This window comes from Zonotrichia leucophrys, chromosome 5 (genome assembly GCF_028769735.1).
Source record: "Zonotrichia leucophrys gambelii isolate GWCS_2022_RI chromosome 5, RI_Zleu_2.0, whole genome shotgun sequence".
Lineage (NCBI taxonomy): Eukaryota > Metazoa > Chordata > Aves > Passeriformes > Passerellidae > Zonotrichia > Zonotrichia leucophrys.
In genome coordinates, this window is record NC_088175.1 from 56,868,819 (window position 1) to 56,884,757 (window position 15,939).

General features: G+C 43.6%; 1 protein-coding gene across 5 annotated transcripts in view; it reads right to left on the reverse strand.

The window, feature by feature from the left end:
* The window catches only part of NAV2 (neuron navigator 2), a 369,925-nt gene that overhangs the window by 102,491 nt on the left and 251,495 nt on the right, over window positions 1-15,939 (reverse strand). For all 5 annotated transcript variants that reach the window (XM_064715815.1, XM_064715817.1, XM_064715818.1 and 2 more), the window contains one exon: window positions 3,359-4,466. In XM_064715815.1, the coding sequence (XP_064571885.1) occupies window positions 3,359-4,466 (1,108 nt within the window). The remainder of the gene's footprint in view (window positions 1-3,358; window positions 4,467-15,939) is intronic.

The following is a 15,939-nucleotide window of genomic DNA, read 5'->3' on the forward strand; positions in this document are numbered from 1 at the left end:
CTGAATTATGTCCTAGAAATGGAAACAAGCACTCAGCTGTAAAAAATAAAAAATTCATAGTCGAAGATAGGCTTCACAGCTCGTCAGATGGGGTCTTAAAACACTTGGATTTCCATATGTACCTTAATTATCAATAACATCAGTTGTTGTGGCTAATCTGAACCTCTCCAATAAAGTCTGTATTGCATGAAGATATAGCAGGGAAGATGTGATGTCATGTTACATTCCTGCTAGGTTCTCTTCAACATCACTTCCATTTTGAGAGAAATGACTGGGCAAAACCAACTTCAAACTCCAATTTATTGTCTGATGTTATGGCTGCCAGGTAATGAAAGGTGATGTAAGGATTTCCTGCCAGATTTAAGTAAGATATTGTGACTCATTTCACTGCCCAAGTCGTGCTGTGTTGTGCTCACAGAGCCACACCAACAGGCTGCTGGAAGTTCTGCCCCAAGGGTAAGTGCTGCTGTAAAGAGGTAAAGACACAGTGGGGAATGCCTATTGCAATGCTCCTAATTTCACCTGACCCTTGTAGCAGGATGCTGTGCCTGGAGAGGGGGCAAACCAACAGGAACAATGCCCAATTTACAGAGCTGTCTGGGGCACAGGGAGAAGGGGCCTTTTGCTGCTGTCGGTGTGGAATAACCCTGAAACCAGCCTGACCCAGCAAGGGCAGAGCTCAACCTCCCCACAGGGAGGGGAAATGGGGCAGATCTGGTAAAGCACCTGAGAAAGGAGCCAACAATGACACCACTGATAGCTGGAGATGGCACAGCTGGCCAGGACACACATGGCTGATGTCAGTTTGCACTAGAAAAGGCCAGGACACACATGGCTGATGTCAGTTTGCACTAGAAAAGGCCAGGACACACATGGCTGATGTCAGTTTGTACTAGAAAAGCTCAGGACACACATGGCTGATGTCAGTTTGCACTAGAAAAGGCCAGGACACACATGGCTGATGTCAGTTTGTACTAGAAAAGCTCAGGACACACATGGCTGATGTCAGTTTGCACTAGAAAAGGCCAGGACACACATGGCTGATGTCAGTTTGTACTAGAAAAGCTCAGGACACACATGGCTGATGTCAGTTTGCACTAGAAAAGGCCAGGACACACATGACTGATGTCAGTTTGTACTAGAAAACCCCAGGACACACAGGACTGATGTCAGTTTGTACTAGAAAAGGCCAGGACACACATGGCTGATGTCATTTTGCACTAGAAAAGCTCAGGACACACAGGACTGATGTCAGTTTGCACTAGAAAAGGCCAGGACACACACAGGACTGATGTCAGTTTGTACTAGAAAAGCTCAGGACACACATGGCTGATGTCAGTTTGCACTAGAAAAGGCCAGGACACACATGGCTGATGTCAGTTTGCACTAGAAAAGGCCAGGACACACATGGCTGATGTCAGTTTGTACTAGAAAAGCTCAGGACACACATGGCTGATGTCAGTTTGTACTAGAAAAGCCAGGACACACAGGACTGATGTCAGTTTGCACTAGAAAAGGCCAGGACACACATGGCTGATGTCAGTTTGTACTAGAAAAGCCAGGACACACAGGACTGATGTCAGTTTGCACTAGAAAAGGCCAGGACACAGACACACATGGCTGATGTCAGTTTGCACTAGAAAAGCTCAGGACACACACAGGACTGATGTCATTTTGCACTAGAAAATGACAAGACATACATGGCTGATGTCATTTTGCACTAGAAAAGCCCAATCCCACTCTTTAATGACAAGGTCTTCTAACAAACCCTTGGAGTGTGCAGAGCCCTCCTGGAGTGGGGACATCCTGCAGGGTGAGCAAAAGAGATGTGCCCACATTGGTATGGGTGAATAACACCAATCTCTACCGAATAATTGCTTTTAATGCAACTTCAACATCATTCCTTTGACATTGATTCAAAAGTAGTGAATTATACTGTACTAGTAATCATGGCTGCCCAAACTGTGTAGTAAATAATTCTGATTGAGAACTATTAGTCTAATCATTCTAAAAATAAATAAATTATTCTCATATAAATATGTCTGGTTTGCCATCCTTAATCCTACAGGACAGTTGAGTTATATGAAGTTCAATTACATCTATATAATCCTTCAGACATGAACAAAGTTGACAAAGCCTGGTGCTATCAGTTTTTGTGAAAATGCATGAATTGCCTGCACTCTTGAAGCAAGAGACATCTCCATCCTGTAGCATTTCCCCTGCTGCTTCACCCCCCTGGAAGTGTCCAGAATGCCCCTCCTGGGCACCCCACTCCTGAGCCCCCAGGGATGTGTCCTGTGCCACTGTGCTGTGGCCCCCACGAAGGAGGAATGATGAGGAGAGCTCCATCTTATCAGAAGGCTCATTAATTACTTTATCATACTATCTTATTCTATACTATATTACACGTTATTACCTTACATCTAAGCGAATTGAACCCCTGGACAAGCCACTGAATTATCTTGGCACACAACAAAACTGCTAATCTCCCAGCTGAAAGGCTAATGAATTGCTTTATCACAAGGCTAATTAATTACTTTATCATACTATATTATTCTATACTATATTACATTACATCTAAGCTGAATCTGCCAAGCACTCAGCCCTGCACACAACTGCACTGCAGGCTAATTAATTACGTTATCATAGTACATTACTCTATATAATAGAGTAATATAGTATTATAAATACTTTATAATACTCTGTATATACACACTATAAATAATCTATATACTCTACATAATACTATATTGCACTACATTACATCTAAGCTGAATCTGCCAAGCACTCAGCCCTGCACACAACTGCACTGCAGGCTAATTAATTACTTTATCATACTATATTACTCAATATAATAGAATAATATATTAATTTATATATATTACTTATGTATTATATAGGTAATATAGGTATATATTACTTATATATTATATATCTATATACTAATATCTATATTAGTATATAGATTATTTATAGTGTATATATAGAGTATTATAAATACTTTATAATACTCTATATATACACTATAAATAATCTATATACTCTACATAATAGTATATTGCACTACATTACATCTAAGCTGAATCTGCCAAGCCCTCACCTGCTCACAGTGCCCCGAATCTCGTGGCTGTCACCCACAGTGCCCACCCACACACACACACCCGGCCGTGACAGGCCAAGGGAACAGAACACCTGCACTGTGGGTGAACAGTGTCCACACTGCATCCTGCTGTGGCACAGCACAGGCACAGCAAACGAGACAAGCACTGTTTTCCCCACTCTGAGGCTCAGAGGCTGCGGATCCCAGCACCCGTGGCAGAAGGCCGGTGCCCGCTGTCCCGCGGCGGCGGTGCCGTACCTGTACATGAAGGGCGCCACGGTGGCGGTGTTGGGGTGGCTGTACTGCGCCTGGGGCTGAGGTAGCTGCACGCTGACGGTGTTGCTGCCCGTGGTGTGCGTGCTCACCGCGGGCCCGCTGGCGGCCTGGCTGCTGCCGCTGCCCTGCAGGCCCCCCGCGCCCTTGCCCTCGGAGGAGGCCAGGCTGGACGAGGAGCTGGAGTGGCGGCCGTCCAGCTGGGACTTCTGATGGGACAGCCCCGCGCTGGCCTTCCCGCCACGGCTCCGCTCGCCTTCCTTGGCAGCAACAGGGGCACTTGAGGATTTCCCTGTGGTGATTTTCATTCCTGGTTTTGGTATTCCGCTGTGCGAAGGGGCAGAGGCCTCCTTCTTGGCACTGTTCAGCTTCCCTCCTTTAGGGATAAAGCTCGCGATCTTGGAGGACTTTTTTGGCATCTCTGCTGTTGTTGTTAGTGCTGTCTGTTCTTCTTTAGGTTCCTCCTTCAGCTCCAGCTTCTCGGTGATGGATGTTCTCTTTGTAATGTCCTTGCTTTTATCCTTTTCTTTCTCTTTTTGTTTCTCTTTCTCCTTCTCATTACCCTTTGGAGAACTTTTCTTATTAGTGAGCGCGCGGCTGAAAGTCCTTTGTGCGATTCCCTTGAGTGCAATTTTGGGGCTGCTGGACATGGATGCCGGGCTGTTCACATTCTGGCTGGTGGCATCGATCTCTTCGCTCTCCTCAAAGCTCAGGAGCGCCTCCAGCCTCTCGCAGCTGTTGTCCCGAGAGCCCGGACACTCCGGCGCGGTCCCGGACGCTCCTGCCTTGGAGCCCCCCTTGCTGTTGAAGAGTTTCAGCTTTTCCAGCATGGATTTCTGAGCGTTGGGAGCTGCCTTGGCGATCTCCGAGGGAGGCCTGGGAGGCTCCGCGGGCGGCTGCTTCACGGACAGCATGGAAGACGTCGCGGTGTGCTTGGCGCTGAGGGACTTGCTGCGCCAAGGCTTAATAGCAGAGCTGGGCTGAGGGATGGCTGAGGAGTTATTGCAAGGAACAGCGCTGCCGCAGCTCGGAGCTGAGGATGAGACATTTTCATTCATTCCTGTGGGCTGGGAGGCCGCGCTGTCTGCAGGCTCTGGGAAAAAAACCACAGAAAACAACCCAATAAATCAACACGGTAGTACCTGGTATTAGAGCTACTGTGATATTCTCTCTGTAATTAAACATCAAGAATTCCACACTGATAACATTAAAAAGACACGTCGGTATTTTCAGTATCGGTGAAACTCAGAGAAAATAAAAGCCAGCTTTCTTTTCCTACCCAGCAGAGCAGCAATGAGCTCCTACTGTATAATTTACATTTACTTGCTGTTTCGAGAAAAAGAAGGAAGAAAAGGAATCTCTTCCAATTCAAACCAAAATGTGTTCTGCAATGTGCTCTCCCTTATTAAGTCCACAATACGTTTTCATTAGCAAAAACACAGCACTATTTTGTAACTAAGGGTTCCCTCTGTTTTTGGCAAAATACTCACAGTCCAAGTTCGATTCTTAGAAAAACCTCAAACATAAAAAAATGCAGGAGTAAGGAAAAAAGTAAAACTAAAGTCCTTTCAGTTATTAGGGGTGGGGGTGGTAATATCTTCACAATGCAAAGGTAGAAGAAAACTCCACATACAAAAATAAAACCAACTGTACCCTTTTGTAAAGAACCTAAAATAAGTACTACCACATATCCTAATACAGCTGTAAGAGAAACTTGTGGCAGCAACTATACAGCCCTCCCCCACAGAGAAAACAAATCTATTATTTAGTTAGTTCCTCCTAATTTGTTCTTATTAAGAAATTAGTTCTGAGCCTAAAGAGAGCTTGAAAAATCACACTCACCTACCAGTGGCCACTTCTCCTCTGAATCAGTTCCTCTTTGCAGAGTTTCCCTTTTGGAGATGTTACTCTCTCAATTATCACAAATATGTTTTCTGTTAAACTGCTCATGTTTCCAATTAAACTTTGTCATCTGTGTCTGTTCGCCTGCCCAGCAGCCTGCTGGGGATTAACGGCTCTTACCTATATTTCCCTGCCCTCTAGCACGAAAGTAAACTGTGTACAGAGCTGCATTTTTTTAATTCAAAAATCAACAGCAGCGGAGAGCGTGCGTTCTCGGCGGCAGGAGCAGCCCCGTGAATCCAGCCCTGTAAATCACGAGCGGCTGCAGCCACACAGGGACTGTTTTACTTCACTTTCAGTTGCTCCATGAAGATACGGCTCTGTTAACCTCCCTCCTCTGATCCAAACCAGATCTACTGAAGATTTCAGTCACATACATCTTCCTGACTTAGCACAGAATGGAGTTTCTAACAGTATTAGAGACTCCTTAATAATAAACTCAGCCATTTCACATGGCTATGGACAAAGTGAAATAGCAGGAACTAATGATACTTTTAAAACTATTACTGAAGCCAGAAGGTTTCCACAACTCTTAATCAGTAACTAACTATTATACTGGCTGGTTCTGCTAGTTCTTTTCCTATGGCCAAGTACCCACATGGAGCTGGAAGGAATCAGGAGCTGGGTTACAGACACAGACAGGACTTACGCTGCTTTTAAGCTTGTGCCAGCCTGCTGACTTCCAGGGTATTGCTCCTGTGTGACACAGAAGGAAAATCAAGCCACCAAGTATCTCAAACAGTGATATCTGGCCTCTTGCTGCTCTGCTCAAGCCTGCTGAATTCAACCCAATGTGTTAAGGAGGACCAGAAATATAATGGCACAGGAATGAGAGAATCATTAAGGCTGGAAAAGACAACCAGGATTGTTGGTTGTCCAGCCACTAACAGCGGAGAGCCAAGCCACCACTTACCCACACCCTCAGCACCACACCTACAGCTTTCCTTGAGCCCTTGCAGGGATTCCTGCACTGTGGGAGCAGTGCCAGCGCCCTGACACAGTGCCCTGACACAGTCCCAGAGAGGTGACAAGCTCCTCACAAGCTGCCAGCAGAGCTCCTCACTCTGCTTTCAGGAGCTGCACCACTGCTCTTTCCTTCGTGCCTCTTACCATACACTGCTGCTTTGTTTTTGTTTTCATTTCCTGAAGTCCTCCTGCTCATCACAGTCTACTTCCCATCCCTGCACCGCACCAGGCTCCTCTTGCAAACTCAGAACAAGCAAGCCTTTGTCTCAGCCTGCCTTCCACAGACGACGTCCAGCAATGAAGTGAAAGCTTCATGAAAATCCCAACTGTGCATATTGTACAGTTAATTTGTACAGATTATTTTTTTAAATAGTACTAGCCCATCTCAATATTGAGATATTGCTATAGGAACTGGAGATTGACAGTACTTTGAACACTAAGTTCCTAATCCATGTCTTCTGGCCTCATCATGCCAAACAAATCCCAGCACAAAGAACAGCCATGCCCAGAAATCATCATAGCTGTCTGGGATCCATGAACATGCCTGGGATGGATTTACAACCAGGTCCTGGGAGGGACCAATGTACTGATCAATACGGGCAGGGAAGCCTTCACTTGCTCAGAAAAACAGGACTGGGGCAAAGGAAGGGTGACAAAATAAAAATGACCTGTAAGGGCTGTGTCTATAGAAGAGCTGGCTGTACACCCTGTTAGTACAACAAATGCAGGCACAAAAACTCAGCTGGTGGTCTGAGTATATATATATATATATATATTTCTTAGGAAAGAAATCTGCCTTCTCAAACAGGTACTTCACAGCAGTGTGACAACAATACAGGAGATGTGGTGTGGGCTGCACAAAGGCACCCAGAGCCCACCCAGAGCCCTGCCCTGGCACAGGGGCAGCTGAGAGCAGGTCCATGCCTGGCTGGGGAGCCCGACCTGCCCCAGACATGGAGCTGGCTCTGGGGTCACTGCACAGCGCTGAGGCACCCAGCACACAGGCCCTGCAAGCCCCACAGCCTCCGGGAAGGGAAGGGAAGGGAAGGGAAGGGAAGGGAAGGGAAGGGAAGGGAAGGGAAGGGAAGGGAAGGGAAGGGAAGGGAAGGGAAGGGAAGGGAAGGGAAGGGAAGGGAAGGGAAGGGAAGGGAAGGGAAGGGAAGGGAAGGGAAGGGAAGGGAAGGGAAGGGAAGGGACCCCAACTGCATCCCAACAGCACAGATGAACGCTCCAGGTCACACACCTCTGCGAAACGAGGCTCGGCTTGGATCAAGTGAAATGCCTTGTTTTCCAAATCCCAAAGCATTGCTCAAAATTTATTTCCCAGCAAAATCCAGAACTTTTCAAGTTCTCTTTTTTTAAATTAATTTTTAATGCTTTCAGGAAATCTATTTATTTATTTATTTATTCATGTTTGGTCACTGACTAAAGTATGTTTTCCCCAGTTTATTTGTTTATAAACACAACGCTCCCTTTGTCCCAACGCCCCCACACCCACCCTCCTGTCTGGAAGTGAATTTTGCTTCTGATGCCAGTGGCGTAGGAGGAGCACAGTGCAGCTCCATTTACAAACATGTCAGAGACACCAGAATCAGGACAATACTATGACTGTAACATTAAAAAAACAGAATATATTGCAACAGTAACGTAATTTTCAGAGTGTCTACTTAACGTTTTCCACAAAGTGAATTCTGTGAATACTGGATGCTATGCACCTGAAATGAATAAACAATATTCACAAAGTCTACAGTTAAGCAGCAGATCTTTGGGAAAGGAAAGAAGGTACTTTCTTACACAGCTGGGGTGGATTTTGATTTGTACTTGGGTCAAGTACAGGGAAAGCAGAAACTGACCATCCTCAAGTGATTTGTCACATTGCACCACTCACAGTTACTGCAAGAAATAAAAGGTTCACCCCAAAACACATGAAAAATTGCTCCAGCTTAAGAAAACTTCAGTTTTTCAGACTCTCTGTTTCTTCCTTACGAACAAGTGCTGGCTCTTTTACTCCTCTGGCCAAGCTTGGTAAGCAAAAGGAGTTCTGCTGCCAGAATGCAGCTTCAAATGCTGGGTTTCCTAATGAAGCACAGCATCAATTCGTGCAGCACACATCAGCATGCAGAGGGGAAAGTTTTATTCAGCATAGCATAGACCCTTCTTTCATGAAAAGGGGAGCAGGTTTCATGCATTCAGTTAATAAGCTTATTATTTCCCATGTGTTCCTTTGTGAGGGAGGTATTTTCTTTCTTCAGCAACCTGCATTAACTAAAACTGACTATAAAAGAAATGTTTTCAAACTCAAGCTACAGTCTACAATAAATAATGATCACTTTCCTCTTTTCAAAGTCAAATCTTGGCCTGAAATCTATTTTGTTCCTAGTGTTCCTGTTAAAAAAGATGTTGGTGGTCCAGTTCCAATGCCAATACACACTGTAGCATGGGTAAATCTGATTTCAGCTGCTCCTGCAAAGACTGAACTGCATCTGCAAACCCACCCGTGTGTGAAGAAGAAAAAAAAGAATCTGAAAGCTTATGATTTAATTCTTCCACAGAAGTCTTTGAGAGCTTATGTTATAATAAGGTCAGGAGAAAATATATGCAATTTCCCATCATTTGTCATGTTCACTCGAAGTAAGTGGACTTTGATTTGCTATAACTGAAAACTTTCAAAATCCATCATTTTAAGCATGAAAGGCAACACACAGACAATGTTCTCATAGTTACTCTCCTTAGGAGGGTCAAGAACTTAAAAGCATTTTTTACCCATTTTTGAATGAACAAACTTTTTTTTAAATTTCACAACTATGGGAAAAGTTCTTATGAAGAGAAAGACTCTTTTAGTCCAGCCTATAGATTAGATAACAGATGTGAAAGCAAATCCACAACCAGACTGTAATTTAGGAAATAAAAGCAGCTCTGCTCTATGACATTACAGCGTCAGAAGTGCAGAAACCACTGTGGCAGTTTCATCATTTCCCATCTGGAAGAATAAATGGTGATTCTTGACCCTTCCCATCCACCCACCAGAAGACTCTCCTTTAAAGCACTACACATAAACTCCTACAGAGAAGAACTTCTCAGCTGAGCTGTTCTCTTCTCCAATGATCATTTATCAAACCCTCTAAGTATGGAAATGTCTGCATTCCTGCCAGGAGCCAACTATAAAAACCCCAGCCTTTCCCCAACCCAAACCACAAGCAGGTAGAGCAGACCATTCCCAACGAGATCACCCTGGCACTCTGCTCCTCCCCAGGCTAAGCACAGCTCCTGTGGTGCACAGAAATTCCCATTTCCATTGCGGCGCTGGGAGAACTGCAGCTGGCCGAGCTGCCACGAGGGGTGGGCACGGCCCCCACCCACAGCACGGCTGAAGCTTTCTGCTCTCTCTTCTATTCTGGACCACAAAAAAAAAACAACACAATTTTTTCTTTTTAAAGTAGAGATTGCCAGATAGGGAAATTCTGTATAACCAGAGAAAAGCCCTGAATAGGGAGTATTTTTGCTTTGCTGAGGATGAAACCTTAGAATCATGGCAGGAACTGTATTGGAAGAGACCTTAAAGATCATCTCCCTGCCACGGGCACGAGCACCTCCACTAGACCAGGCTGTTCAGGACCCTTTCTAACTGAGCAGAATTGTTTCCTTCAACTTCTGCCCACTGATTTTCCCTTTAATGGTGATTAAATTGACTGTAACACAACAGAAAAATTACCTTTACTCCATGACATTGTCCTTCCCTTCCACCATATCTACCTCAATCCCAGTGCTGTGAACGGTGTGACTCGCACAGCAGCCCAGGCACTGACAGAAATGTGCTCTGTCCCCGAGAGCCCTCACCAAAGCCAGGGACATGTCAGAAACCCCACTGCCACCTTCCTGCCAAGCTGCCTCCATCCACACAGGGCTCCAGCACGTGGAACAAGGCTGCTGCTGTGGGCCAGCTCACTTAGCCAAGACTCAGCATTTTTGCTGAGGTGAGGGGAAATAAAACTGGAGCACAGGCAGCCCCTTTTCTCATTGTCTCGCCATAACCAACTAAGACATTTGAATTCCTTGTTGTTTTTGTTTAGCTACTGTAAAATTCAAAATGCTGTTGACATGAATGCCTAAAAAAGGCTGGAGGGACCTCTACTGAGCACATACCAGTTAAATGATCATAAAAATAATGAAACCAAGTTTACTGTGCCATTCAAAACAAGTTGCACTCTCCATTTTACACTAGACAAATACCATTCTTGTTCATTCTTCTCCATTTCCTTCTGACTATTTGTACAATTTAATCCCCCAAGACTTCTCATAACAGACTTATTCAAAGGCATTAATGAATTCCAGGCAGGAAGCTGTTATGGAGTCTTTCATTAGACTTGATACTACAATTGGACTGTATGTACAGTTAGCAGCTTGTTCTGACACATCTCTCTTGCAGGGTGTATGAAACAGGCACTATGAAAATCAGTGGGCTGAGAACTGCAGTCAGGAAATATTGCCCATTTGTACCAAAACCAAATGACAGACACAAACTGCAATCTGTGGTGGGGTCCTCCTCCTTTCAGCTCTCTGCTGCCCGCCCCAGATTCTTCAGGAATATTTGGTTATGGATGAGGAACAGGCACAAATGGAAGTGCTCCCACCCAAGGAGAAGGGGCTCCTACAGAGGTGGCAGGAACATGCTGGCATTTGGGCAAGCCTGGGCTGCAGCACCACTGCTCCTTCCTCTCCCATGATTTAATAGTGAACCTTTGCTTCCATGGCTGGTTTTCTGGCACACAACAATAAATTTATGAGAAATTGTAAATATTTATTTTAAAAGGAAACATGTAGGCACTGCAAAGGCCATGAAATGCTGGACCAGCTCTTCAGCTGGTATAAATTAACGTGGTTCCACCACCTCCAAGGCAGCTATGCAGATGTACACTGGGCAAGAACATGCTTCTCAAGGTTAAATTTCACTTCAAAGCTCAGGATCTTTATCCTCATGAACTGTACTGTTAAGAACATGTCACTGGCTAAATTTTTAGGGTGTTTTTTTCCCTGAAACTTCGTTCAAGTACATTTTTGCCTCATTTAATGTATTTCTAAAGCTTACACCAACTATGTTCAAAGTCCTGTGGTCTTGTAAAGCTCCACTTCAGCCATGATTAAGCCTTAAGCCAGGCTTTGTCTAGGTAGAAGAGGACATATTTTTAAATGCCAGATTCAGCCAGCTGAACAGTTGTAAAATTAAGCACAAATATGATTCACTGCAGACTCACATCTTGCCCTATAAACATGCCATGCTGCTTGCTATTTCCTGGCTGTCTTTAAGCTGTTTGATGGGCACACACCCAACATAAAGATGTCACTGAGGATTTACTGAGATGAGCCAATCTTTCAAAAGCATCCCTGATTAGCAAAGTGAAAGGGTGCAAACCATACCCCAGGACACACACATATATCTCAGCTGGCCAAAGATGAGTATTTTGTTTGACACTAATGGCTCTTCCAAGGGTCACCTTCTGACACAAGGCAGGAGCCTCACGTCAGGGGAACTTCTCAGCATTAATACATTTGGTAAACTGGAGAAATAAACCTGAGACAGTGAGACTTCATTCACTGAGCCTGAATGAAGAGGTGTGTGCTGAGAAAGAAGAAACTGAAGGCCTAAATGTAAAAGATCAAACAACAACTGTGCAACTTCACTGCAGCAAAAGGAGTCCCAGCAGAATGCAGCTGATATAAAGGAAAGATCAAAACAAACATGGGAACAAATTTGTAGATGCTGTTGCTACAGGGGAGTTTTCATTTTAATAGATGAACTAAAATCTCTTTAAAATAAATCAAAAATAGCAAAATTTCTACAACATATCTGCACAGGCCATCGCATCCAATAGGGAACACCAGATTTCCACAGTGTTCAAGAATTCTGCTTTTAGGAAGGACACTCAAACTTCTGCACTTCTGCAGCTGCACACTCCATAATGTGGCACTAAAAGAATACAAATATCAGTCAGAAATGCTTTAGGAGCATCACAGATGGAATCAGAGGTTTGGAGAATCATAGGATAGAAGACAAAGGACATAATCACTCCATGCTGTACAGCAGCAAAATAAGGCATCAGGTGGAGTGCTGTGTCCAGCTCCAGCACCCCTCTAAAGGAGACTAACAAACTGCAAAAGGGCCAGTAGAGACCATCCAGACATAAAAGGGATTTATCACATTGAAGGGATTTATCACAAGGAACCTATAAGAAAAAGGATGGAGTAGTAAAGATTGCTTAGTCTACAAGAGAAAAGGCTGAAGGGAGACATTTTAAGCCTTCAAATACATGGAGACTTACAAACATGACAGGGATCAAGGAAGAGCAAAAACATGCTTATTTTTAGCCAGACAGAATGGTTTTATGTGCGTGTTTTTAACAGCTACTTTTAAGACCAAATGGACTCTGGAAGGGATCCAGTGGAAGAGATGGTCACACCCCTGTCAGGAGGCATTTCAGAACAGACTTGTGAACACCTGTCAGCTGCCTGAATCTGGCATTTAAAAACATGGCATCTTCTACCGAAACAAAGCCTGGCTGAAGGCTTAATCACGGCTGGAGTGGAGCTTTACAAACCACAGGACTTTGAACATAGTTGGCATAAGCTTTAGAAATTCATAAAACAATGAAGATATTTTTTCTACATGGATACAGTTGATTTTCCTTCAGAGCTGGAGCACAGACTCCCCATGTTCTTTACAGATGCAATGCTACAAATATTTAGTGTAAGCTGCAAACTTGTGAAAATTTTAAGCAGAGTTCTTTAAACAGAGTGTAAGCCAGGAGCCATATCTGTACTTCCAAGTTATGACTCACCAAAAGAAAGTACCAGGTTCCTCAGCATGCTGTTCAGATAACCTCACAGTCCTTCCTTTCTCTCTGTGCTTTTGGTTTTACTCTTGCATCATCAAATTCATGATCACTGCACTACATCCAAGGCAAAACAAATCGCCCTGAGTATTTTGTAAATTCCTTCAGTGTATACTGTGTTTATAAAAGTGGATAGGGTTACTCCAGCATCTGCTTTTGGTAATGCACACAGCAGAACAACAGAAAGCACCCATTGCTCTGGTAATGGATTTATTGAGACAATTCCTGTAAATTTATTTTACATGTCAGACTTACAGGGAAAACCCTTGGGCCATAAAACCAGAGCATCTCTTGGATGCCAGCACAGAGGAGCACAGAGGCAGCACCCTAAACACTAAGCAGAAATCCAATCGTTCAGAACATCAAATATTTCATCTCATTTTACATAAAGCTACAAAAGAAGACTTGTCCTCCATTTTAATGTGCTTGAATGAAAGATTTTTCTTTCAGGTAAATTTTCCAGATCATTTATGTTGATCTTAATGACAAAAGGGCTCAGTAATTTCTGAGCCAAAATTGGAACCTCTGTCTGAACACCAGCTCTGGGCAAATATTAAATTTTGACTCATTATGTCTGATTTAATCTCTTTCAATGGCTAAACACCCTCATTCTTAAAATTTCTATCCAATTTGTGGTCTTAATTGGGCTAATATCAAATTCCTGAGAAATGGACACCCACACACTATCTGTTGAGATAAGGAAGAATTGTTATTGCTATAAATGTCACTGCAGGTATCTTGTAGGTAAAAAGGGAACCTTGCAACCTTTCTTTTAGACAAAGAACATAAATTAACCCTTCAAGTACCAAACAGCAAAAGAGATTTTCCAAAGCCCTGTTTATGCAGAGCTCTGTGTTTTATCAGCATCCCTCTGTTTCAAAGCCCATTTGAATACCACTGAATATCTCACCCTTCAAGCCATTACCCACAAGAACTCTGAGTTTCCATCTCCTTATACACATTTCTCGCCTTGCTTTACACAAAGATGAGTTTTTCCTCTCAGTTGCTAAAGTAGCCTTTTTCAATTGAATCTGAGGGTTTGACATGATCCAAATCTGCCATTTTAAATGACCTTAAGCAATGCTGAGTTCAAGACAAGCTCAGTATCACACAGAACCAAGTCATGGGAGTGTACTGTCATGCATTTTTATATCAGTACAGGATTGAATATGAAACATTTTTATCATCAGCAGCAGAAATTCCAATGGCTCATTTCCAGCTTTAGGATTTTCTACTCTTTCACAAGAGAGCATTTAGATAAATGAATATGGATTTCCTCATGCAGCTGACATGGAGACACAGATTTAACTCTGAAGAGCGTTTCCTGCTGAAGCTCTGACCACATCTGCCATGGCCTCTTGCACTGTGCCCTTCAACCTGGTGCCCTGGTGCCCTGGCCTTCTGGACCTCATAAATAGAACTGCCCACCTTTGGGCACACACGTGGCACGTGCAACCACACACCAGCCTGCTCACTGCCCACACACCCTTAGAGCACACATGTGGCACATGTAACCATACACGTCTGCTCACTGCCCACATACCTCTGAGCACGCACGTGGCACATGTAACCATACACGTCTGCTCACTGCCCACACACCTTTGGGCACACATGTGGCATGTGTAACATACACCAGTCTGCTCACGGCCCACACACCTTTGGGCACACACGTGGCATGTGTAACCACACACATCTGCTCACTGCCCACACACCTTTGGGCACACACGTGGCATGTGTAACCACACACATCTGCTCACTGCCCACACACCTGTGAGCACACACATGGCATGTGTAACCATACACGTCTGCTCACTGCCCACACACCTTTGGGCACACATGTGGCATGTGTAACATACACCAGCCTGCTCACTGCAGCAGGGCTGGCATCTCCTTGCTAACTTTGCACTGATGGCAGTCAGTCCTGTTTTCATAACATGAAATTCAAAAGAGGAAAGAAACTCCCTAACTCTCCTTCCAAATGCCTTAATAACTCTTCCTATTTCAGCAGTTTACACTTGAGAAAAGATTTAGAAGGAAATAATATTTAGAGGTATCCAAACGTGGTAACCAGTGTAGGTCACAGCAGCCTGTGGAGATATTCCTCCTGAGCTCCACCTGAAAGCAGGAGCTGGGGATAACCTGAGGTTATCCAGGGCCCTGCCAAGGCAACTCCTGAACACTGCCAAACAATGAAATCCCACCCCTTCTCCGGACAAACTTCTCCAATGCTTTATTCTTCTCATATTCTTCTTCATTCCTGTTTCCACGCTTTTGATTTCCCCTAAAGGAACGTGTGCCCCTCAAACTGTCACCCCACATCCTTGTGAACATGGTGACTACCCCTCACATATTAAAAGGCAGTTATTAAATACACAGTGTTCCAAGTTAAAAAGGTTTACCCAAAATTTGAAAGAAATAAAATATGAAATAAAATGAAATAAAAATAAAATGAAATAAAAATAAAATGAAATAAAAATAAAATGAAATAAAAATAAAATTAAAATAAAATAAAATAAAATAAAATAAAATAAAATAAAATAAAATAAAATAAAAGAAACACACACTTTTCTTATCTCCTGCCCATATGGACACTGCTATGAAAACAGTTATTTGTTTCACCTCACTGTCTGAATCTGTAGGCATGTATTCTTGGGTTTTTTCCTTTTTCTGATGATATCTAAGAGAAACCTGACATCAACCTTCTTTATAAACCTGAGTAACAACCATTTCCTTTGATCTCAAGCAGAAATGGGCAAAGTCTGGTAATAAGGTTTTTTTTCCTACTGATATTTTATTTAACATACAATCCAC